Raw genomic sequence first — 24,643 nt, forward strand, 5'->3', positions numbered from 1 at the left:
TGGGAGGAGTGGGGACGGCAGTTGTGCCACAATAACGAAAATAATTTGTAAAGTAAACATGATAGAACAGTATTTAAAATTAGGTGAACAATAAATGGAAATATACATTAAATGCTTAATGTAAGTAAGAAAGTGTTTGTTTCTTAATTACTTACACACATTTTATCCCATTATTTTATACTTTACTTTTCCTTTGGTTCTCTATCTGTTTTAATGTATGCATTTAATGTATATTTACACACACGGTCAATCAATAATCTTCCAATAAAATATTTATTTTTCTTTAGGGGAAAAAATAACTTGAAAGTAGAAAAAAAGGGTACTGATTACGCAGTTCTAAAATAAAAAATGTATTAGATAATTTTGGTTGATCTCTATGTTTTTTTGTATTGGATTCAAAAAAGATCTCCATTTTCTTCCATTATGTAATTAATTTTGACAAATCCATAATATGTAATGCCAGTTATGTAGCAAAAAAATCATTCATAGCTCCAAAGGAGGTCAACTTGTGAATTACAGATTTATATGGTACCAATAGGACGTAGAAACCTTTAAAGAAAAATTTCCAACAGAATAAAACAGTTTAAATGTTTACTGTTGCTGGGGTGAGTGAATTTGTTGGCATATTATCCAAAATCAGCTTGAGACCTTTATTATCCGAAAATACTTTGGCCAAATTCATGTGTTTTGATACCACCGGAAAGACGGGTTTTCCATCATTCTGAAAATAACAATAAAGTATACGTTTGCTTGATTTGATGCCAATAAAAAGTCTCAAGAAATATATATAAACAAAATTAAAATTAAATGTATTGTAATTTATCTCAAACTGAGGTTGACTTATCTATTTCAGTCCGATTCATGCCATTTGGTATGTTATACAATTTGATTATTAAAAAAATCGAAGTACGATTAATCGATAAGATTAAGTACGCTAGGTGCTATGAACTTGATTATATGCTGTTAAACTGCTATTGCAAATCAAAATTTTTTAAAAAAATCTGTACGTGATAAAATAATAAACCTGACTTCATTTTCGGTTTCATCGGACTGAAATATTTGCATATCATTCAAATAATCAAATTTAAAAAAGTTACTTTTATTACACCTGTGTGATCTAAATACTCGTACAATTACTTGAAATAGTTTTCCTTAAAAATTATTTAGTGAAAGAGGTGCCGATACTTCTAGTTAACAGTGGCTGGAAGTAACATTACTTAAGACAAGTGTCTATCTTGGTAAAAATATGCTTAACTGATTATCAATCTTCAGAGTACTAAATAAAAGTGGTTAATAAATAAGTAGTCATAACAACAATATAGAATTAATTATAACAACGCTACAGAATTAATAATTGTTTAAAAAAAAACGACTTAATACTTATGAAACGTTGATCGTATTGTCAATGAAATGTAAGACAATTCTGCCATTCAACTGTTGTATTATGAGGAAAAATCTAATCTCTGTTTCCCAGTGAGTTGGAAAAGGGTATCTAATTGTTTATATCATGGTATTTATATAATTGCATGCAGCACCAATACCTAACCTCTGAGTGAGCGCTGGCTGCATAGGCTACTGACCTCACAAACCACAGCCTACCGTACGAGAGCTACAGTAATGGATTATTGTTAGGCTCTATAATATTTCAATACCAAATATCTTTCGATGAATCTCACCATATCTTAATGCAATAGATGATTGGCTCTTAGTTTTAGAAAAGGGGAACAGAGAATAAAATATAACGAAAAAAAATTTATTAATAATAATTACAATTTTAAAAAGACTTTCCATCATTCTTTGAGTCGAAATTCATTATTAATTATTAGATATAAAGAAAATTGAGTTCTTAACAATTGAGAATGAATTTTTGAATAATTGGAATTTAAGCCCTGCCAAACTATATTAATACCGAAATGGTCTAGCTGATATAAAAGATTTAATTTTATAGTGAATATACCAAGTTTAATTTAAATTGTTAAAGATATTTTCGAGAAATTAAAAAAAAATTGAAAATCGATATTAAGTTGCACTTCCGCTGAGTCGATTTCAGCGAAAAAGTTGCTGTAACATCCCAGGCATATATTTCGATTTTTTTTTCATACCTCAAACCCTTTGTTGAGGATCTTTATAGCCCCAGTGTGGGAATGTAAAGATTCATTTTTCAGAGCCACGGTGAAATAAATATTGTTATAACCATTGTACAAAAACTAAGTACTGAAGCCCTGACACTTCTTTGGTTGTATCAGTTCACAACATGAAAACCTTTATTATTTTTTCAATTCAAAGTAATCAAGTATCTCTTATTGTTAAGATTAATATAAAATGTTTAAATATGAGCTATGAAATAATTATTAAGTAAAGGAGAAAATGGTTTTCACGCTACCGCTTAGCAGACAGAGGGAAATAACCGAACTCTTCCGATCCGATCTCATAACATACGGCTTATCAATTGTTATACTGTTGTATTCTAGGCCGGGAAATAGTCAATAATTCTTTTTACACTCCCTAGAAACCCTTAATTACGAATTATCATAGCAACAAAAAATATTAGACATTTAATTAAACAATAAACAAAAATGCATAGTAACAAAATTCCTTTTCAGGACCATCCAGAAATAAATATTGACTGAATTAGGTGAGAGTCGAACCCACAACTTTGTCAAGCATTCTTGGACCCTCAACCACAATGTACTCATAAACATTGGCTGTTGTTCTAAAAAAAAGTTGGAGAAATAAAACATTTATCACATTATATTTTGTTCATTTACTAATCCACAAAACTAATCTTCTATTTGAATAACATATTATTTAAGTTTGAATCGAAGGCTTCTTCAACCATTTGAAATCCAATTAACTAAACTTTATTAAACAAATAAACTCTGAAATATCCTTCAACCTACCTCTGACACAGAGAAGAGAAGGACCAGGAACCAATTTAACAAGTAACAGATTCTGGAGTATCGACCACGGCTTAGTTTAACAAGAAAACTCGATGTCGGAGCAAAGTTATATGAGCTTCGTCATTTATTAACAGGGCACAACTTTGCTTCTCCTCAAACTAGTCAAAAATTATAAAGGAGTTTACTTCGGCCTGATATTCCCAATGGCGCCCCACTTTTACAGTAAGTAAAGGAGGCAGCTTCAATTAATTGACCCAATTCAATTAATTTACAGTAATGAAACTATCTCGTTACAGATAGTCTAACACAAGCATTTCTTTTAATCAAAAGTCCCATGAGTCCCAAAAAAGAAACAGTCTGCCTAAATAATATGCGTGCGTGCCTATGAAATTACATATTTTAAAAAGGGTGGAGATGTGACAACTTTTTCGATTTAGTCTACTGAACGAAAGTGCCACTTTCTAGAATCAATTTTTTTCGAATTTCTCGGAAATGAATCTGACGAGTTTAATTAAAATAGTCATGTTAATGCGAATTAAATTCCCTTTAATATCAGCTAGGTCTTTTCCTCATTGAAATAGTCTGGTAGGGCTTAAATAACGAATTTTTAATACATTTTCAAAAGTACATTCATTCAATTTTGTTTATTTAAAAAAAATAAGGAGTTAAGTACTGTAAATAGCAATAATATACAATAGGTAAATACAAAATATTGAAGAATTGTATAAAAAAATAAAGGAAAAATATAAATATCCGATTCTAATGGGAAAAAGCGGGATCTTTCCTGATTGCGTTACAGCTTCGTTATCATATGTTAACTATTGCATTCTTCACAAAACATATATTCGTTATTCATATCTCGAGAAACCATTAAATACGAATTTTTTTTTAAACAGAAATTATATTCATAGAAATTTACAACTGTAAATAATTATACATTTAGTAAATTTGATGTAAGTTATTATGGAGTGATAAAGGCGTATTGAGAAACTACCCATTGGTAGCACAATAATGAAACAGGAAAACAAAAATTTATTATTTTAATAAATAATTTTGCTCCCCCCTCCCTTCTGTCTTAAGATTTTTTTGAAAATCACAAATACTATTTAACTTAAACTTGGGGACGTACAAAGTTGTTTGATACTCGCAATGCTCCAGATTGTTACATAAAAATCCGTGGACAGAAATAATTTCACCCTTAATTTTAGGTAAAGCCGAATTTTAAACTATTTGGATTGTATTATTACAAAAAAAAAAAAAAAGATCGCCACTACAATCTCTTCAAGCCATCCCTCCACGAATCCTCGACTTGCAGTAACCGATATCTAGACCCTAGCTGATAGGCCCTACTTTCCTCAACGGTTGATTAATGACAGAAAGGCGGTGTTGACACCTCGGGTTGACTATTGTAGAGAAAGCTCCTAGTTCAACTTCTTGTTTTGGTTCATTCAAGAACATCTGTTCCCTGCATGGTGCCCTAAGCAGGTCCGCTATACGAAGATATACCACATTCATTAGGATCACAAGTATAGTGAAGTTCCTGGTTCCATTTGCACAGAGTGGAGCAATGAAACTTAAAAATTCACAGAATCACAGACGTATGCAAATTTAAAATAAAGTGTACATAACCGAAAAATTCTCAAGAAAATGTCTATTGCTCACATTACATAACTTTCACTAAGCGCCTTGACATTAAAGCAATCCTTGTACATTTTAAAAGAGATACTTAATTAATTAGGATGACAATCCCCTTACAATTTCTTACTTATGGTAATAACTACAATAAAAAAAAATTTTAATTATCAAATCTTTTCATATTTTGTAACATCCATAGTTTATTGCTATTATCAATGAGATATGTTTAATAAATGAATTTAAAGGTATCTTAAAATTTTGATTGAAAATGTTTTAGTATCTATTGCTATGATAATTCGTAACTAAGGTTTTCTTGAGCGTGTGAAAACGATTATGAACTATGTCCCCTTTCTAGAATACAACATTCTAACCAAAGTTGAGCCGTATAATATAGAATAAGACTGGAAGAGTTCGGTTGCTTTCGGCTATTTTCCTGTCTCTTCTAGCTGGTAACGTGAAAAAAATGTTCTCCTTTAATTAATAATCCAATTCTTCTTAGCTCATATTTAAACACTTTATATTAAAACTAAGAATAAGAGATGTTTGTTTATTTTAAATGGACAAAAATTAAAGTTACTTTCATATTTTGAAATGATACAACTAATGAAAGTATCAGGGCTTCAGTACTTGGTAAGGAAGTGCTGTTTTTTTGTACAACAGTAATTAAACAGTGATTTGATCAAGATCACACTCAACCACTTTTCATCAACTCAGGTGAAACCCACTTTATAGACCAGGAGGGCTCCCTGAACCACTGGGAATCCTCACTCACAGCTACAATATAGATAACAGAATAAATAATTACCTGCTACAGCCGGATTCGAACCTTAGAGTAAGTAGCATATCACTTAACTCACTGAGCTTAAAGGGTTTGAGCTTAAGGTACTTAAGTGGTTTTTTTTTTTAAAGAGGATAACCGGTAACTCCTAATTGATATTTGATATTATTTGATTGATATACCTTGTTGTTGTTGGCTGGGGCTTTAGGGCGTAAAACCCTGAGGGCATCAACGCTTTATAATTCTATTTCATTTATATTTATAATTCTAATGCACTTTATTTTTCTCTTTAAATAATTACAAAAAAATTTAAATAATTTCTTCTTTTAGGATTATTTAGTACGTATAACAAACTTTCTGGTTTAAATCTTATTCAAAAGGCCATTCTATTTTAAGAAAACTAAAACCATTTCCACGTTCTTCTGGTCATCATTCAGAGCATCTGATACACTCGGTCCCAGTCCCAATCTACGCAAGTTCATGGAATAGAAATGACATTCTTCAAATATGTGACCGATCGTAAGTACACTGTTGCAGTATTGACATTTTGGCGGTGGTTGCTTATTGATCAGATATGCATGAGTTAAATTCGTATGACCTATTCTCAATCTGGCAATAGCCACCTCCTCCCTGCGATTGGAACGGTTTGATGTGGTCCATGGTTTAATGGTTTTTTTAACAGTTTTTAATTTGCTTGGCGGGCTTTTAATCCACATGGCTTGCCAACTAACTGATACTTCATTTTTCATCGGAAGACTTATTACGTGTATTATTATACACTTGGGGTGTCAGAATGGCCGTGTCCTGACCTGGAAGAGCAAGTGCTTGTTTAGCAATGTCCGCCAGTTCATTTCCAGCTATCCCCAGGTGACCCGGTACCCATAAAAAGAAAACAATTTTTCCCAAGTTTTCGAGCATGTTGGTATAATTTTGAATTTTTATGATTGCCGAATGTTTTGGGTAAATGATCTTCATGGCTTTTAGAGAACTTAAAGAGTCGGTAATGATAACTATGTTAGTATGCGTCACTGTCATGGAGAAGTGGAGTGCTGAGGCTGTTGCATGTAATTCAGCTGTATATACACTGCATAATCTACGCAGTTTTATACCTATGATATACCTAATTTAATCATAATCGTTAAAGAGGTTTTTGAGAAAAATTGATACAGTAAAGTTCTTCTGGCATGTCCATTCCAAGGATAAGTTGCTTAAACATCCTAGACACAGGACTATCTCTGTAAGTATTTTGAGCTAGGTTGTTCACACACAGATCATTTTTCTACATGGTTGTTTGACAAACGTCGAAAATTCAAATTAGAAATTTTTAACAATTGTAATACTTCCTCTTACTAAATATCCAATATATAGATATCATACCATAAAAAAAGAAATTTATATAAATTAAAGTTTATAGCGATAACAACACATTCGTAATCACACGTCTTTGAAATATAGGACTAGCTACATTCGTTCAAGATGTCTAACATTTTGAAACATTTATTTTTAGCTGAAAGTGATTGAGGAGAAGTAAATTTTTTTTTTTTACAACTGTGCTGTTAGTTGAAGACAGATATTTGGCAACAGGAACACTACATAGTTCAGATAATGTAAGGACACGGCCACAACCTTATAAATATTTTTATTTATATACTTACGCCAGAATAAATTCTAATTATATATCTATAGATGGCGGTACTAGTAATATATGTTATTGAAATAGTTCAGGTATTTTACAAGCGGTAAAACAATAAAATCTACACGTGTACATCGTTGTTCCCTCAAAACATATGGTTAATGGACCTGTAGTAGTGAATAGTACAAATCAGAATTTAATACTGTTTGAAGGTTTCTAAAATAACATATTTCAAACTTTTATAAATTGTATTAGCCCCCTTTCTTGATATATTGGAATAAAAGATGAAAGAAATAAACTCATTTAGAGTTATACTTCTCCTATCTCTCCCTGCCATTTTCGAATACAGTGTTGGAAATGTGAAAGCTTATCTTATCAAAAGAATGCAGATAAAATATCAGTATTAGTGCAGGTGATATTGAGTTATTTTCAGCGACCCTAAGCCGTTTCTTTCAAAGTATTTATTTGCAATATCTTTATTATATTTTCTTCATTAATTCATTTATTAGTTATTCTCCCTTTATATGATACACATTGTTGCCTTTATTTTTTTATTTTTTTTTTTTAAACTTAGTTAAACATTATTGTGTTTTGTTTATTTTTTAAAAATGTGCCACTACCACACAAAATCGAATCCGCGCATGCGCAAGCGTGTGGATGGGATATTTGAATTGGTTGGTGTAAGTTGACGGGTCAGGTGTCGGTTTTTGGGCACAAATTAAAGGTCACTTGTGCTCCATCCACACGTTTGTTTTCAATTAACATTCTTTTAGAACTGCCAACAGATAAATATTTGTGCTCTCTGTGTTTTAATTAATTGAAGAATTTTCCCAACCAGGATTGTATATTTTAAAATTTTATAGATTCGGTGTGAATACATTGTTAACTAACTTCAACACTTTATTTTGGAGCAATATATTATACCTTAGCAAATATATATGAATACATTTGATTTCTAGATAATGAAATTAAAAAGTTTCTGATGAAAATTTTAAAATGAACCTTGAATTTATAGGTTATGTGTTCAGTCCACAAGCCTGAGGTTTTAGGTTTTAAGGGGAAGAAGATAAGGGGGTCACTTTAATTGGGTGAAAGACCCAGGAAATTGCAAACATTAGCGCCATCTATAGAGAAAAGGGCCAACCAGAGCTGATTGGAGGGCTGGTCCCTGATTGTTGGAACCTGAGGACTCCAGGAACCTCTGGCCTGCACTCACTCAGTTACTAGCCCTAATTTAAAGATGTCCAGCTAAGCAAGACAGTGGCACACAGCCCGGAGTTCGGTCCATCTGCACCAATCACACATTCAGTGACCCATCCCATCTGGGTCTCACAGCAAGTAAGCGAATCATCTACTTTCATCTTCTAATTGGTGACCCATCATTATCAACCCATCTCATTGCAGCAATATCGTTTCCCAACTATATAAATTCATTTAACAAACTAACATTATTATTTTACCTTTTGCTTACCCCCTCTGTACAACTTATTTCAATTCACTTCTCAATATATTCTTTAATTTCAATATTTCTTTTTTATATATAAGAAGATGGCCAGGGCTGCGGTCAAAAGAGAAACAAAAATAGTTTACAACTATTTATTTATTTTTCATCTTCAATCTAATCCCTTCTGAAATGGATTATCCCAAGTTGATTCAGGCATTATTCCACAAAAAACCGGAATATGGACTGTCTGGTTATTAACACTCTTTACCATTTTGTACCATTAATAATAATAACAATACTTTATTTATTCAAGGACGGGTACCTTTAGAATTATACAGAAAAATAGACAGACGAGGGCTGAGGGGCGATACTTAAACAAAAATACAAAGAAATATAAATAATCATTATAAAAAATAATTATAAGTTACTTTCTCACTTTAATCAGTTGGACAATATAAAAAAAAATAAAATAAAATAAATGATATAATAATTTACTTATTTAATTTACAATTTTACATTATACTATATAAGTAATACATTAGTACTATTTATATGGATTTTTATCATATACAACCTACATTCCAGATATTCACGTTTCTTTTCATTTTGCCTATCGTTATTTTGTTCCTTTTTAAAAAGTAAATAGAGTAAATCGAAAACATTCAAAAGAACAAAACAAGCATGTGGATATATTTGTTGCTATCATTGTTTACCACGAATTTGGACAATTTTTGGATTTGCAGCAAGTGGCTCCAGATCCAGCATTAAATTGATTAATTACGATATTATTTATCACATATCTATAAATAAATATAAGTTTATTAAATTCGATAGTTCGAAGTCAATTATTCTTGCCTGCAAAATTACCACCAATGAATTCTATCAAAACACCAAACCTCAAGATAAGATCCTCCCCTAACGTAATCCTCCCACCTACATTCAGGTGAGCCTCCAGTTGACTTGCCTCTTTTTTAACTCCGGTGCTCCTAAAACGAGTGCACATTTTTTTTTTAGGGTATATTTTCTACCCTAAAATAAAATCTTAATGATTTGATGATTATAGCAACATAAAATAAATAGAGTGAATGCACAAGCATTCATAGTTTAAACTTTCTATAATAAAAAGCAATTAAAAACTACCATAGTTCGTAGTAATTGGTAAGAAAAAGTCATTAACAATGTTAAAATTTTTTTCATTACTAGATTATGATTATTTTTTTTTTAATTATGCCGAATGATTGTACATCATTATCTTTACTTCATACAATAACTTAAATAGTTTATATTATATTAGCAGTAAAAAGAGTGTTATTTATGAGTGTTATTAGTTGAATTATGTTTTATTATAGTATCCTAGGTATTATAATAATACCTATATATTATAATATTTTATACTATATTAATATATAATGTATAAATATAGTATTATGCCTTGTTGATTAATTAAATATCGATGGTAAGCTAAGATTCTGTAATTTAGTTTTCCGTCCTTTTTTATTTTTTCTAAAAATATCTTGACTTTAAACTGAGACGTTTTTTAGCCTAAACGTTTATATTGTTTCAAATAACTTTCCATGACGAATGCTGAGTAGATGGTTGACCTTAGACAATATTTATGAGGAGATAATTTGGGGGGGAAGACAAATAAGTAAAAACATATTCCTGAATTATTAAACTAAATATTATCATGTCTTACTACCAAATTAACCATTAACATAATAAGCTAAACCCATTCGCACACAGTAAATGCAATCAACTCACAAAAACACGTAATTTGTAAGATTGATTGTTAGGAGAATAGAAAGCAAAAAATCAATTCAAATTGTATGACAGTGACCTTTTCTCTGATACACTTTCTGATTTCGTTGATTGACTTGAAATGATTACTTTCGGATTATTTCTAGCCGGTAATGAATCTAAATTTCTAGATGGGAATGTAGTTTCTATTTATTTTATCACTAATTATACTTTTTATGGCGATGTAAATTGGTAACTGTTACTCGTCTAACTCTGGTGATGCATATGCTTCTTTTTCACATTGCAATAGCGTTTATAGGATTTTGTAAACATATTTTTTTCTCATTCATAGTATTACTTAAAACTATACTTAGCCAAATTTTAAGTTGGAAACTAAGAAGTGCTATATCAGAATGATTTTTTTTTTAATATAAGAAAATCCATTGCGATGATGACGTTTGCCTATGCATATTCGCTGACCTGGGTAATGTTGACGTATGATATCATCATACCCATACTAAAATATATAAGCTGATTTCATAGAAATAGTCAATATTAAAAAATTAACACTATACAAATATAGTGTCAATATATACATTAACACTATAACGGTAGGAGACATTAAGTGATGTGACAAATATGTTAATTAATCAAATTAGTTACATATATTCGATACACATACCATATATCACCTATATAAATCAGATATGTAGTTTTCTTAAGGTAATCGAATATTTCCGAAATATTAAAGCTTATCGTTTAATAAAGTTGCCAAATGGAAACCCGCTGTCTACCAAATACCTGCAGTCCGTCAGTATGTTTTAGAAAATACCAGACATAAGATAAGTTATGTTTAAAGCAAAAGATAAGTTCTGTTTAAAAAAATACAAGATAAGGCCTCAAAACGAAAAATGCTTTACAGAAAGACAATATTTGTATTTCTCAGCATTTTCTAAACTTTCACAGCCACATTGATATGATAAATCTCGTATCTTTTAAGACTTTCACTTAGTTTGTTTTAAGTATTTAGCGAAAATTCACTTCATCATAGAAATAATTATTAATAATTATATATTTAAAAAAAATAATGAAGAAGGGAATTGTATGAGTGTTCCCTCTTGATATTGAAAAATTAATCACATATTGAAAAATTATCTTATAAAATAAATCTATGCTCTTAGATTAATGAATTCCAAGAAATCATCATTTGGTGCCCTCGGGAAAATAATCTATACCCTTGAAGAGTAAAGAGTGGAGTATTTTGTAAGCAAGTAGTTACTAGACCAACGCTTGTAAAAGGAGGTGATTTGGTTAGAATCATCCAGAACCGCCGGATTTTTCCCCAATAAGGGTACATATTTTTATGGTTTTTTCCATCGCTTATAGTTTGTTGTTTTTATTTTTTGGAGTGGACAATAGTGTTTCTACTTAAATAACCAATGAAAAAAATCGGAAATAGTGTAGCTTTGTATTACTTATATTCCGAATTAATTTCTTCAAATAAAATAACAGTGATAATAATTATGAGAAAATTTCAATAATTTGAAGATTCAGTGACTTTTTTATTGTTTTAGTTTATCAAACTTTACGAGTTTTATTCATACTAGCCTAAATAATTACTTTTTTTTAAAGCATTACATCCCCTGAACTTGAGAAATTATTTGTATGTTTTGAATCCAGCCGAGTAGAGGCCTTAGCAATTGGAGCCCGCACATTTGTAGAGTACAAATAAGTTAAGATATTTTCCTAGAGCTAGTAGAATAAAATTGTTTACAAAATGTTCTCATGTTTTCCGAATGATTTTTTCCTCAAAAATAATAATTTCAAAAAAGCATTGCTATGATTGTAAGGTATTATCGGTACATTTCGTAGGTTGTACTCCAAGAAATCATAATTGGGAGCTCCAGAAAAAAATATGATAATTTAACTTCACCACCATTAAATACGTTAGCAATTAATTGATAAAAAATGAACAGGTTTGTTTCGAAGTTTCCCGGGCTGAGGTAAATACTGTAGGTACATACTCTTTTATTTTAAATTTAACAATACATATCTTTCCTTTATTTTTTCCATTATTATTTTCATTGGCCATATTTTTTTTATAAACATGATACTAATTAGTTTATTCAACTCCATATCTCTGTGTTATTAATTTTAAAATTTGGCACTAAAACAATCGTTTACGAAATAAGAAAATTATTATAATTAGTAAACAAGATCCTTAGCATCTCAGAACTGTCTCTTAGTTTAAGAGAAATAGTCACTTACATAACGAAGTAAAAATAGAATAGAATGGATTAATTCATTAAGAACGGTTTCTTAAAATTCCCCCTCCCCCCAATTTTAGCTGCAGTTTTAACCATGGCTAATTTTTCCCCATCTCTGTTTCCAGTTACGAGCAGTTAAGGTACCGTGGCTTACAACGTAGTAACTTAAACTTTATTTTGGAGGCTATAAAAATAGTTTGCTATAAACTCTGGATTTATCCATTTTTATTATTATCATTACTATTATTTTTTTCACTAGTTATTTATGTTTAAAATGAAAATAATATTTGTCTATAAAAATTAACTGTTTTGTTTGTTACTTTTATTATCTTTTTTCATTGTTCAATCACATAACTATTAATATTATTGCGGTTTTTTTTAAATATTTAAATTATTCTATAATTATAATATTGTATAATACTACTGGGGGCGTCTTTTGCACAAGACTAAACCCCAAATAATCAAATTGTTATACAAATCTGTAAACCTAATTTGGCCGTTTCCTTGAGTATAGAAAAAATATTTTCAACCTCCTGTATCTTTTATATTTAAAGTTTTTTTTTTTTTAAATGTTAATCCTTATTTTCATTTTACTCCCGGCAGTTCCCTGGTTAATTTTATTGCATTAACAAAGGTCCCAAGTCAGTCTGATGAGGAACACCGTTTTAATATTTATCAGGTTCGCATTTCGAAAGCATCCCCAGCTGACTTCCCCGAAGAGCCGTCCTATCGACAGGCGCTGACTGATTTATCGCTTCATGCTGACTCACCAAACAAACAACGCTAGGAAAATAAGAAACAAGTAAATAAATACTGAGGCTGGAAACTACGCCTCAGTTTGGTTCATGCTGGAGCTGTTCCAGTGGCTGGAATCCGATCCAGTGTTCCTTCCAAAAATTATTTTAGACGCTGATCCGCCTGTCTTATAACTTATACTGCTCTTTGGCAAAGTGTTCTCTAAGCTAACTTCCAATGTAAGGTGTTCACACGGTTAGTTCAGGCGATAATATTTCGATTTTACGTCTTGGAAGTTAACCAAATAATTTCTGTATTAAGACTACCTTGATAAGATATAAATAATGTTATGTTATGCTGCAATGATTTTATTTAATCTGGATTATTAAATCTATTTTATATTTAAATTAAAATATTTTGAATTTTTAATATAATTATTTTTTTTATTTAAAAAATTACATCCACAACATTTATCGTCGGGTACCAAAATAACACATAAAACAATTTAGACTATTAGAGCGTTGTGGAGGCTATACAATTTTAAAGCTAATATGACTTCATCTCAATTCATACAACTAATAATTTAATTAACAACTACTAAAATGAAAATAAAATAATAATTATTAAAAAAAAATTAAATCGAATTAAATAAAAAATAATAGTGACTCAAAGGACTAACTTTGAACTGAATTATAAAGCTGCAAATTTACAATTAGTGAATTAATATAATAATGAGAATAAAACAAGATGATACAAAATATGATACAAATAAGAATCCAATAATATTTAAATAAATAATAACAATTATGCTGTAAATGTTCTACCATTTTAAAGTTTTTTTTTGTTTTGTTTTTTTATTACTTTTTGTTTCTTTTTTTTCTCGCCAAATATTTGAACGCAACAGCATAAATATAATTTGCGTATACCGAAAATTCAAATATTCAAGGAAATAGAGAATAAGAAATTCTAAGTATTCATTTGTTTTTGAATAATAGACATGATATAAATAAACATGATAATTTATATTAAATTAAGTCATTAATATGGAAAAATATTGGAGGATTGAGTGAACCATCTTTTCGGGTTATTTTCAGTAAGGAACTTTTGTGACCGACAATGAAAACAATCCTTTCAAAATTTTAGGTTTATAAGATATGTAAAATACCAAATTAAAAAAAGGAAAACAAAAAACTCCTTTCAGTCCGCGGCTTTTCTCCGTGAATGCTAGACAATTTTTTTCAGATTTGACACCTAAGTTAGTGGTCAGCTCCGGATGCCTCGAAACTCATTATTACCATCCACCATTTTGTTTCCTACCATTTTTCTACTAACTGTATGACTTTTATTTGAAAGGTGACTAAACTAAATTTCCTAAAAATCAGTGAAAAAAAAACATTGATTTCGGAGCATTTTTAACAAAGATACATGATATTAAACTTTCTACCCGTGTTCTTAAAATACTTTTAAGAACACAGAAGCCTGTTCAGTTTTTATAAATTTTAGGAATAACAACAATAAATCAGCCTGAAATTCTGGGGCTCATTTGAAAAAATGTATCTTCGCAGGAACCATTGGACTTATAACCCTACCAAGAGGGGAGGGGGGGGGAATGCGTCCGCAAATTCAGGCCAACATATATCAGCCAATCCCAAATCCCATCAACAAGTTAGCGTATTCGCAAATATTCCATTGTTTGGCAAACATGTAGAGGCACCTTAATATTTTCAAAATTTCAGTAACGAATGAACCAAGAATCAGAGACAAATAAATATTTTTAGAAATTATGCCAAAGTAATTTCGAACTTAAAAGAAAAATTGACTTTAATCTTACTTTTGTCATTTATTCATATCTTTACACTACCATCAGACAGCCCTGCAAAGTGGGGTGCAACGTAGGTTAACAATAAATAGTTTTCTTTTACTATTTTGATACCTTTATTGACCGCCACGTACTATCTTCCTCCAATTTTTTTCGCTTATGTTTACATCATTTAAGTGTTGGTATGTTTTTTAGACCTGAAGCCTTGCAACGTGGAGCGAAACGCTGGCTCAATAAATAGTTTAATCACTATTTGATTTTTTCTTGACCGCACCTGGACAATCTTCCATTTATTATAAAACACGGTAAATCAGCGATCTTCCAGAACTTGAAAACATTTCCTTAACAAGTGCTTTACATAATATTATTTCGATTAATCATAAGTAAAGAACCAAAATCACCGTCAATAGTAAAAAAAAAAAAAATTAAAACTAGCATACTAATAAATACATTCCGTCACATGACTTTTTGGACGGCCTTTCTAACAAAAATCGATTTATAACATACAAGTAGGCCAATCGATTTGCCAACAGAACGAATCGATTGCCCAATCATCATAAGTAAAATAAACCTGTTCCAGTAACGAATTGTAATATGGAACGTAACGAGTACTATGTGGAGGACCTTACCGGTTGTACATTATAGTCACGGTGAAAGCCAACTTTCGGGTAGTTCTTGCCAATATCAATAGCGATTGAAAAAATATCCAAGTTTTATTTAACATTGATAGTTATCATAATGGTATACCGTTGCCAGCATTTAGTGTTTTCTTGACTAATTTCCTTTCCCATGCGTCTGTCTTTAAACATAACAACCTTTATAGTATTTTCCCTCGATTTCTCTTGGCTATTTTACACTGAAGTTGAAAAGATTTATTCATTTATGTTCTTTATAGTGAAGAAATTATCCGTTAGTATCAGAAATTCTCCCATCAAAAATAACCTCATTCTTCTTAGTGTAGCTATTTGAAATTAAATTTATTAAAGATGATGAGAAAATTAAAGAAATCGAAATTTATTAAAGTTACTTCACTTTTTTAGAAAGGCGATACTTCCGAATTCCTGACAAAACCGAAAAATTATTTTTGAATTGTAACATTGCTATGCATTCCACTCCCTCACATTTTGTTGTTGACCTAGACACGTTTTGTTGATGACTTTTTTATCCGGATGTCGGTGATGAGGAAACCGTTGATGATATTCCTCAGCTAGTGGACCTTGTACCCACTATAAAAATTGTAAACAAGAGTTCAAATTGAACATTTGAATTTTTAGGAAATGTTAAAATACCGTTTTTGATAAACTGACTATGATTAGTTGAGAATTATTTATTATAGCATTAGGTGGCTACGAAAAAGAATTGTTATTAATTATGAATAAAAAAACATTTTAAAAATTATATAACAATAAAAAAAGGTCGTAGTTTTATTTTACATTTACATAAATTATATATATATATATATACATATACACACCCACACCACAATATAAAAATTTATTTTAAAATATACAACTCCTAATAAGAATGTTGATAATTTCGTTAATCTGGAATTAACTACAATTGCCTTTACTCAATTTCAGCTTGCTCACTGCCGAAGATAATCAAGCATAGTTTTCATGCACATAGTGGACACTTATTTTCTGCTCAAAATCGAAAATTAACACTTCCATTTTATTGCACATGTTTATTTTATTTTATTCACTTTATTATATTCATTGCATTCATTCTTATAATTTTATTTATTTTTTATAATAACATATAATAAAATATAATTGGATGTTTGCCTATTTTAAATATTTTATTTTATTTTCTATTATATATTTATGTTACACATTAACATTATTTTCAAATGTAACCTATTAGTTATCCGCCAACCCCATTACCTTCTCTTTTCTGTCTACCTTCTGTTCCATTTTTGTACTTACCTCAATTCAGTGACGTAAGCGTCCTATTTTGTTCACTATTTTCCTTAATTATTTATTTTAATCTCACTCCCTTTTTCCATCTTTTGGGGTGTTTTTTTTTTATATTTCTTTTTATATCTACTTTTTTATTTGTTAATATTTCGGTTTTCATAAATTGTCTAAAACTTTTTTGTTATTCTTTATCAATTTTACGTTTCACTATAAAGCTTTTTATGTGCTTTAATTTACATTGTTCATTTATATAGAAATTATCAGAATGAGCCACACCTTAGTTAAATTTTATGTTTCTTATCTATTTGCTTACTTTGTTTCCTCATTTAAATGTTTCTATCTTTTTTAGCTATGATGAAGCCCTGCGATGTGGGGCGAAACGTTGGGTCACATTAGATAGTTTTACTGTTGACTTTTTCTTTGACCGCACCCAGGCCATCTTTTTTTTATTTTTAATTCCATTTTACGTTTTAAACATTTAAAGTAACAAAATTGGTTACGTGTCAGTCTTTAGTCTAGTATCAATTTTATAAAATACTTTCGCTCACGCATGCGCTAATGTATTTTCCTAGTTACGCTAATATTTTCGAAGCAGCTCGTTCTCTATTCCTGACCTACGTATGAGATAGGCCTTTCCAATCTTCATTAGGTTTTTGCATGAATATCCGTAAATAGTTATTTAATGGTCACTTATTGTACGATTTCTAATTGAACTTTTGTCATATTTTAACTTTTAAATTTATAGATTGCTATAAATATTAGTAAATTTACGATTGCTTGCATCAGAATTTCGCGTTAAGCATTACGAAGTCTCTAAGTTCTCATCATCCTGCAGCCACTTTCTCCTCCCATAAATGGAAATAAGATACCAGGCAGTAATATAACTTCTTCATTGATAGTGAGTAAGCTAAAAGAGAAATCATTATAAATTCTCATCTAAAGTTGAGATAAAGCATAGCTACAAGTTAGATGACCAAATAGGACGAGATGTCCCAGCCAGTGAGTATTTCGCTGAGTATACCCCGTAACCCGTCCCATTAAATATGGCCTAGTCCATTTGTTGCTATATTTTATAAGCGGAACGCAGATTTTCGTATAATAAAATCTGAAAACATGTACTAAAATTTAGAAATTTGCTATAAAAAAAAAGTTGAAACGTGCAAAATCGTATTGTAAACAACTTTCAACTTCAGCCCATTTACGGAGCTAATTTCCTCAAAAATATATTTTTTTTCTGTAAATGTTAAATTAGGGATACAATATTGAAAATTTTAAAAAGTCATGAAATGAAAATTTGAATAAATTATCTTTAAGCATTCAAAATGTTTACAGGAATTCATTCTCCCACTCCATTTAAACCATGAGCTACATATGTAACGAGAACCATTTAAAGGTAAACAACTTTACACTTCTCACTGATTTAAACGTCTAAATAAAAAAAAAATAAATAAATAAAAAAAAAAGAAAAAAAAAAAAAAAAGAATGTAGGACAGAGTATAACTATTGCCATTTTCCTATTTTTTTCAAAATATTAGGTATATTCTCGTTAATGGTATCGTCCATCTTAAAAGAAATGGATTGATTTTCGTTTCCGGGTCCAATCTAAGCGGCTAGGCAAGCAATACCAATATGTTCCTTAACAATATTTTATCAAAAGTAGAAAATTGTAGGAAAGGTGTATCCACATTTAGAAAATCATCATCGGATAACCGCATGTAGATAAGTTTATTTTTTTTAATAAATGTTGATTTTGTTTCCCTATTCGACATAGAAAAATCTAAATTTCGAAAACCTAATAGTTTTCATGAAGAATATTAAGTATTCAAAAAAAAAAAACCTTTACTTCCGAAAAGTAGATTTATTAACTTTTGATAAAAAAACTCAATTATTCATGAGTAATCAACGTAGGAAATAACTATTCGTGAATAATCAACAGAATTAAAATATATTTTATAAGAATATAAATGTTGTCCCGAAACTGCTATATTATATTGTAAAGGATGCATGAGATTATTGCTAATAATCTAAAAAAATATCTTGAAATATAGCTGTAACTAATTAAGTTTTAATTAATTTCTTTCGATTTATCCTTATGTAAAATATTTGAAAAACAGAATGGGAAAAGTTTACCAAAGTTAAGAACCATGCCTGTAATATAATAGGTTTTTTTTATATATATATTTTCAGGTTTATTGCCTATAAATCCGATAGTATTACATGTAGCTTAAATATAATTATATACCACTTTAAAGTGCATTTAACGAGCTACAATTAAAGTCCGAATAGGGCTCTGTATGTTTAATAATTTCCGAGGTATATTTTCTCTAAAACTAATATAATATTTTCCGAAAAACAAAAAAAAGTCATTTTTAAAAATTTATTTTGGTAAATGTCATAAACACTAATTATACATTTAAAGAGCTCCGAATTGATCCCTGATAATTTTATTTGAGTTGCTTTAGGTACTGTATTTTCCTAGATACTGATTTTCAAATACCATTTTTTTTTTTCACCAACCACAACTAATCAACATTTTAGAAGATATAATGGAGACAGCTGCTCTTACGGAAATGTTTATTATTAATAATGTTTTGGTGTTTTTTTATTATTCTCTCCTAAGCCCCAATAGGGTCAATAGGGTTTGATATATTGGGGTAGATAACACTAATTATCGGTAAAATCTCTTGTACTTTATTTCCTATGCATTCTAGGAGGGAAATGAGGATACGCCTGGAAATTGAAAAATGGGTTGTGTCTGATGTATGATGATGGGGCCCATAAGACTTCGTAATATCTGTAGTAGGTGGTGTATTTCCTAAAAATATTACTCATTTTCAATGTATGTTGCAAAATGTCAAAATGGAGTGTAAAATATTTATATTATTAGCTGCCCTAGATCAACAAAAAATATCTAACAAGGTAGCAAAAAGGGAAGGTGAAAAAAAGATACAACAAATGAAGATGAGTATAGAAAAAACATTAAAATTATCTGGTTAAAAGTGGAGTAAACTAACAGAAGGAACCCCATCCCCCAAACTGTTGCGGAATGCAGAAATTAATTAGTTAATAGGCCATCATGAGATGGTAAACAACGGGGAGGCAATTAGCTCTTCTTTGTCCTTGCTGTTATCGTCAACATGGCTCTCCGGAACAGCAGATTATATCCCATGTTATGTAGCCATAGGTCATGATTGTTTTTGGCCTCCTGTTGGAATTTGTTACTATCGGTTTGGCGTCGGCTATCTGATATATTGCTGTCCTATATAATGCTACAGATCCCATAATCTTTAATAATCTGACTGTTAATAATAGTTCTCTGCTCTATTTGTTAATTGTGAAGCAGAAGGGGGCTGAATGTCAAAGTTTGAAAAATAGACAAAGTAATTTTCATTGATTTTATTTTATTTATTAATCATGATAAAATATATTACTAAAATAAAATTAATGAAAAATAAAAGATTTGAAGTATGAAGGCATAATTAGAATGAACTAACCCATAAAGAAATATATAAGAAAACATCATAAATTGCTTTAGAAAAAGAAAATTACTTAAAAATTGTTTTCAAAACTTTATGTCTAAGCATTCAATATACAAGTACAAATCACACTACTTCGTTACTTAAAAATGTATCCTATAATATAATACTGCTTTTATATCAGTTTAATACTTGTCATATTATACTATTTTATTTTTATAAATGTTTGTTTAGAAATAACAATTAATTAAAAATGGATTATTTTTTCCTGTTTCAGGAAAATGCCATATGCTGAAGAAGGGTCAGAGAAAAAGAAAAAAAAGTTCTGGGATATCTTCAGACGCAGAAGGAAAGGTTCTGAAAGTTCTTCTGATGACGACGAAAGCCTCAAAAGAAGAGGTTTTCTAGGAAGGAAGAAGAAAGACAGAGGGAGTAAAGACGTTACAAATTCCTTTTATATCAAACCTGTGATACGAACAGAGAATCTTCAAAATAGCGTCGAGTCAGTCAAAAGCAACAACAGCTCCGAACTCTCAGGGAGGAAGAGGATCAAGGCAAAAGTGGAAGCCAGCCGTGAGCTACTGGCTCAGGACTCCAGCTCTGACGAAGGCTCGTACACGTCCTACACCTCGTCACTCCAATCAGCAGGGTCATTCCCGCGCCGATCTAGAGCAGCGAGGACAGAGAGGCACAACAGGAGGTTGTCGAGGGACATCGAAGGCAAGGTTAACAAGTGGACGGCAAACATCGTCTACCAAGAGAGCAAGGACTACGACACCAAGTACAGGGCCAAAGCGCGCTCAGCCACCCCGAGCCCCGCGCAGAGCCCTCAAGTGAAGAGGGCTGCATCTCAGGGCAGAACTTTCAAGAGTACGTCAACGGACAACATCAACGGGAAGAGAGCGCCGCCGACGCCACCACCTCGAAGAGAACCGAGGCCTCAAAGCCTTGCCGATCCTCCAAGGTACTACCCTCCTGTGTACACGGCACCTAGTCATTTAATACAAGCCCGCCTGAGGCAATCTAGTCAAAAGAGCGTGAGCGAGCAATATCTTGCTCGTTTGAGAATGGAAACAGCGAGGTCAGTCAGTCCTAGGCCAGTGAGGACAGAGTCCACCAGTTCTATCAGTTCTGAGTCTTTTAGTAAGAAGGAGGACCTGAGACCACTTTCGATAGTGGTCGAAAAGTCAGAAATCTCCGATTTGGACGCTAAAAAACCTCCTCATGGCCCTGTTCAGGTAGACAGAAGAACTCCAAGAAGGAGTAGTAGTGTTTCGAGCGACGTATTAGAAGCAAGAAAGCATTCTTCCAATTTGGAGGAAGCTTTGAACGAATTAGAAGCTATTTACCAAAAGCTTGCTAATGATGAAAAGTCTTACGAGTCTTCGGTAAATGGGGAGGCTTTACCAACTGACGATATGGCTTACAGGAGACTGAACAAAAGAGAACCTTCTTGCCAGGATGTAAGAGAAATCATGGGGCAAGCTGGAAGCTATCTTCTAGTATCACCTACTCTTTCCCCACCTCCTATCATTGGGCACATTCCCCCACACGGCGAACCCGATGTCACTTACGATGACGTGGTGTTCAGGAGTGTCCAACACAGCAACAATACCCTCAAGTGCTTGGATCCTCAACCACCTTTCGGTATCCCTCTCGGTCCCATCTCTCCTGCTTCTAACTCGGATTATCTTCACGCCAAGCCGATGCCAATCACCTCCGGATCCATACCAGATCTGGTACTTGACGACCTCGCATTCAGAAACTTAAGGAAAGATCATTCGAAGAAAAAGGCTGTTCGCTCTATGTCAGCCAATCTTTCGGGTCTAATCAACAGAAATTACATCAACAACAATAACCTCAATTCAGTCAACAATAACTTGGAAGAGAAATCTCACAGTTATTCGGACATACCTGAAGAGATGCGGTTAGCGCAGAGAGTTCTTGACATGAGAAGAAACAGAAAAACTCAAAAAAAGAGTGAAAATGGGGAAGCAAGAGAACAATTCTTTTCCGACAAGACAGAAACGGAATGTGCCTTATTGGAACAACTCGCTGCTGAAACGAGAGCGACAAGTGATCAGATCGATCGAGAACTACGCGAATTGTCTGGAACAGACTACACAAAGAGCATGACAGACATCCTCCAAGAGATGACGAAAAACTTGAATTTCGACTTCGACTGTCAGACGTGTACGAAGGAGAAGACCAAAGACAACAAGTACCAACCAGTATACCCCGGCTACCGGGAGAGGAAGTTGACAAGGCCGGGTTCGATAGGACCTCCACGGCCGAAGAACCCCTTCAAAGAGGACCCTTGGGGCAAGAAGAGGGAGCCACCGAAGGAACTCAACGGCGACCGGGACAGTCTGGAGGACGACGTGTTCTACGACGACCGGCAAGATGACGGTACGAGCGGAGCGGACGAGGCGTGCAGAGAGATCAAAGAGGCTGCCTCAGGACTGCGCAGGCTGGAGAAGGCTGAAGGTAGCGCAGTGCTAGCGGTTGCCTACTGCATGGCATCCTGCCACCAGTTCCAATCCGTAGACTTCCTCTCCATCTTCGTCCTCCTTCTCGCCGTAGCCTCCCTCTTCCTCTTTATTCTCCTTTGAACTCCTCGCTCATGCTAACATTCATTTAAATTTAATATTAAAGAATTTAGATAATTAGCTTTTCCAAAAACCCAAATCAATATCTGTAAAACCATTATCGGATCTGTGTTATACACCCCCCTCTAACGAATTTCAAATAGAAGAAAACTAAAAACATATCCTATATTTCCTTAAGTAGTGATTTATTATATCAAAACAATCGGTATCATGAATATATAAACACACCAAATTTCGGAAATCTTGGGGGCTTTCTAGGAATAAAAACTAAAAGTTAAAAAAAAATATCGTTCAATATTTTTACCATATATACTTGATAATATGCATAGCATAAATGACATTATATAGTATTATTTAATGAATATTATAGCTCATATAATTATAAATTATTATTATATTATTGTTAAGTTTAATAAATATAAATTGTTGAACGTTTTTATATTCTTGAATTTTTCTACTGTTATTTAGACAAGTTATAATAGTACGATAACTATTCGTTATAATTTCAAAAATTTTAATATTTAGTTGGGTATAAAGGAGTGCTTGACTGTTTTTTTTTTTTTTTTTTTTTTTTTTTTTTTTTTTTTTTTTTTTTTTTTTTTTTTTTTTATTTTATTTTTTTTTTTTTTAGTTAATTGAAACTTTATATGACATTAAATAAAATTAACAGTAAGATGGCAGATGTAAAATTCTATGAATGCTCAAAAATGAATTAGTTAAATAAAAAATTGTATATAATGATAAGACTTTAAAGTGCTAAGCTGTTTACCTAATAATTATTACTGGTGCTAGGTAATATTTGGCTTTGTATTAAATGGGGCAAAATTATAGTAATAGAAATTTATCTCCTATTATATATAAAAGTATTCTATTTAATTTAATAGAAATGTATGTGTATTGTACATTTATAGGAATTATTAAGTTTAGTTAAATGAGGCAACGGTTATTCATTAAGCTAAAATTAGATAGTAGTTTTTGTTATTTTTCAAAACTGTAAACATTCCATTTAATAGGTCTGTTCCGAAAACACTTCTCACTCTTCGGAAATGTACGTAGCACGCACAGTAAGTGTTTTGGAAGGGAAAAACCTATACTACGCATGCTCCACATCTCCGGACTGTCAAAAGTGCTTGTTAAAACAGACCTTATTGTATCTACAATTTTATTTATTTAATTTGCTATATTATTATTACTATGCTAATTCTAAAAAGGGCGAGTTAAAGATTAATATTATCTACACTGCATGATTTCCAAAATGCATTAAATCTTATATTATTTGTACATATTTTTTTATTATAATGATGCCAATATAAATATTGGTTACTGTTAAATTTAGTAAATCTTATTGCTATTATATTTAAAATTCAATTATGTATAAAGCGCCCAATTCATCTCCATTTACGTAATGCACTAAAATTGTCAGTTTTATCCAGTTTATCGTACTCCATTTTTATACTAAAAAGGAAATTAATAAATCTTTTGTTTAAATAATATTATTTCAAAATTTTTTGAGACAAGGTAATTATTTATTAAATAAAACCACAAAATTGTATCCAATACTGTCTCAACACTTTATTTCTTACTAGTCCAACGTTTCGGCTATTCCAGCCATCTTCAAGGACATCTAAATATTCAACAGCTTATATTATATCTTTATTTTTAAACATTTATAACCATCATTATTCACTATATAA

The 24,643-nt window shown here is 31.3% G+C and overlaps 1 protein-coding gene across 7 annotated transcripts in view; it reads left to right on the top strand.

Moving 5' to 3' along the window:
• Positions 1–24,643, top strand: part of LOC112210774 (uncharacterized) — a 208,844-nt gene that overhangs the window by 177,385 nt on the left and 6,816 nt on the right. For all 7 annotated transcript variants that reach the window (XM_067050742.1, XM_067050744.1, XM_067050745.1 and 4 more), the window contains one exon: positions 20,618–22,827. In XM_067050742.1, coding sequence (XP_066906843.1) covers positions 20,618–22,827 — 2,210 coding nt within the window. The remainder of the gene's footprint in view (positions 1–20,617; positions 22,828–24,643) is intronic.

The sequence above is a fragment of the Halyomorpha halys genome, unplaced genomic scaffold (genome assembly GCF_000696795.3).
Source record: "Halyomorpha halys isolate HHAL.00 unplaced genomic scaffold, Hhal_1.1 Scaffold761.1, whole genome shotgun sequence".
Taxonomy (NCBI): Eukaryota; Metazoa; Arthropoda; class Insecta; order Hemiptera; family Pentatomidae; genus Halyomorpha; species Halyomorpha halys.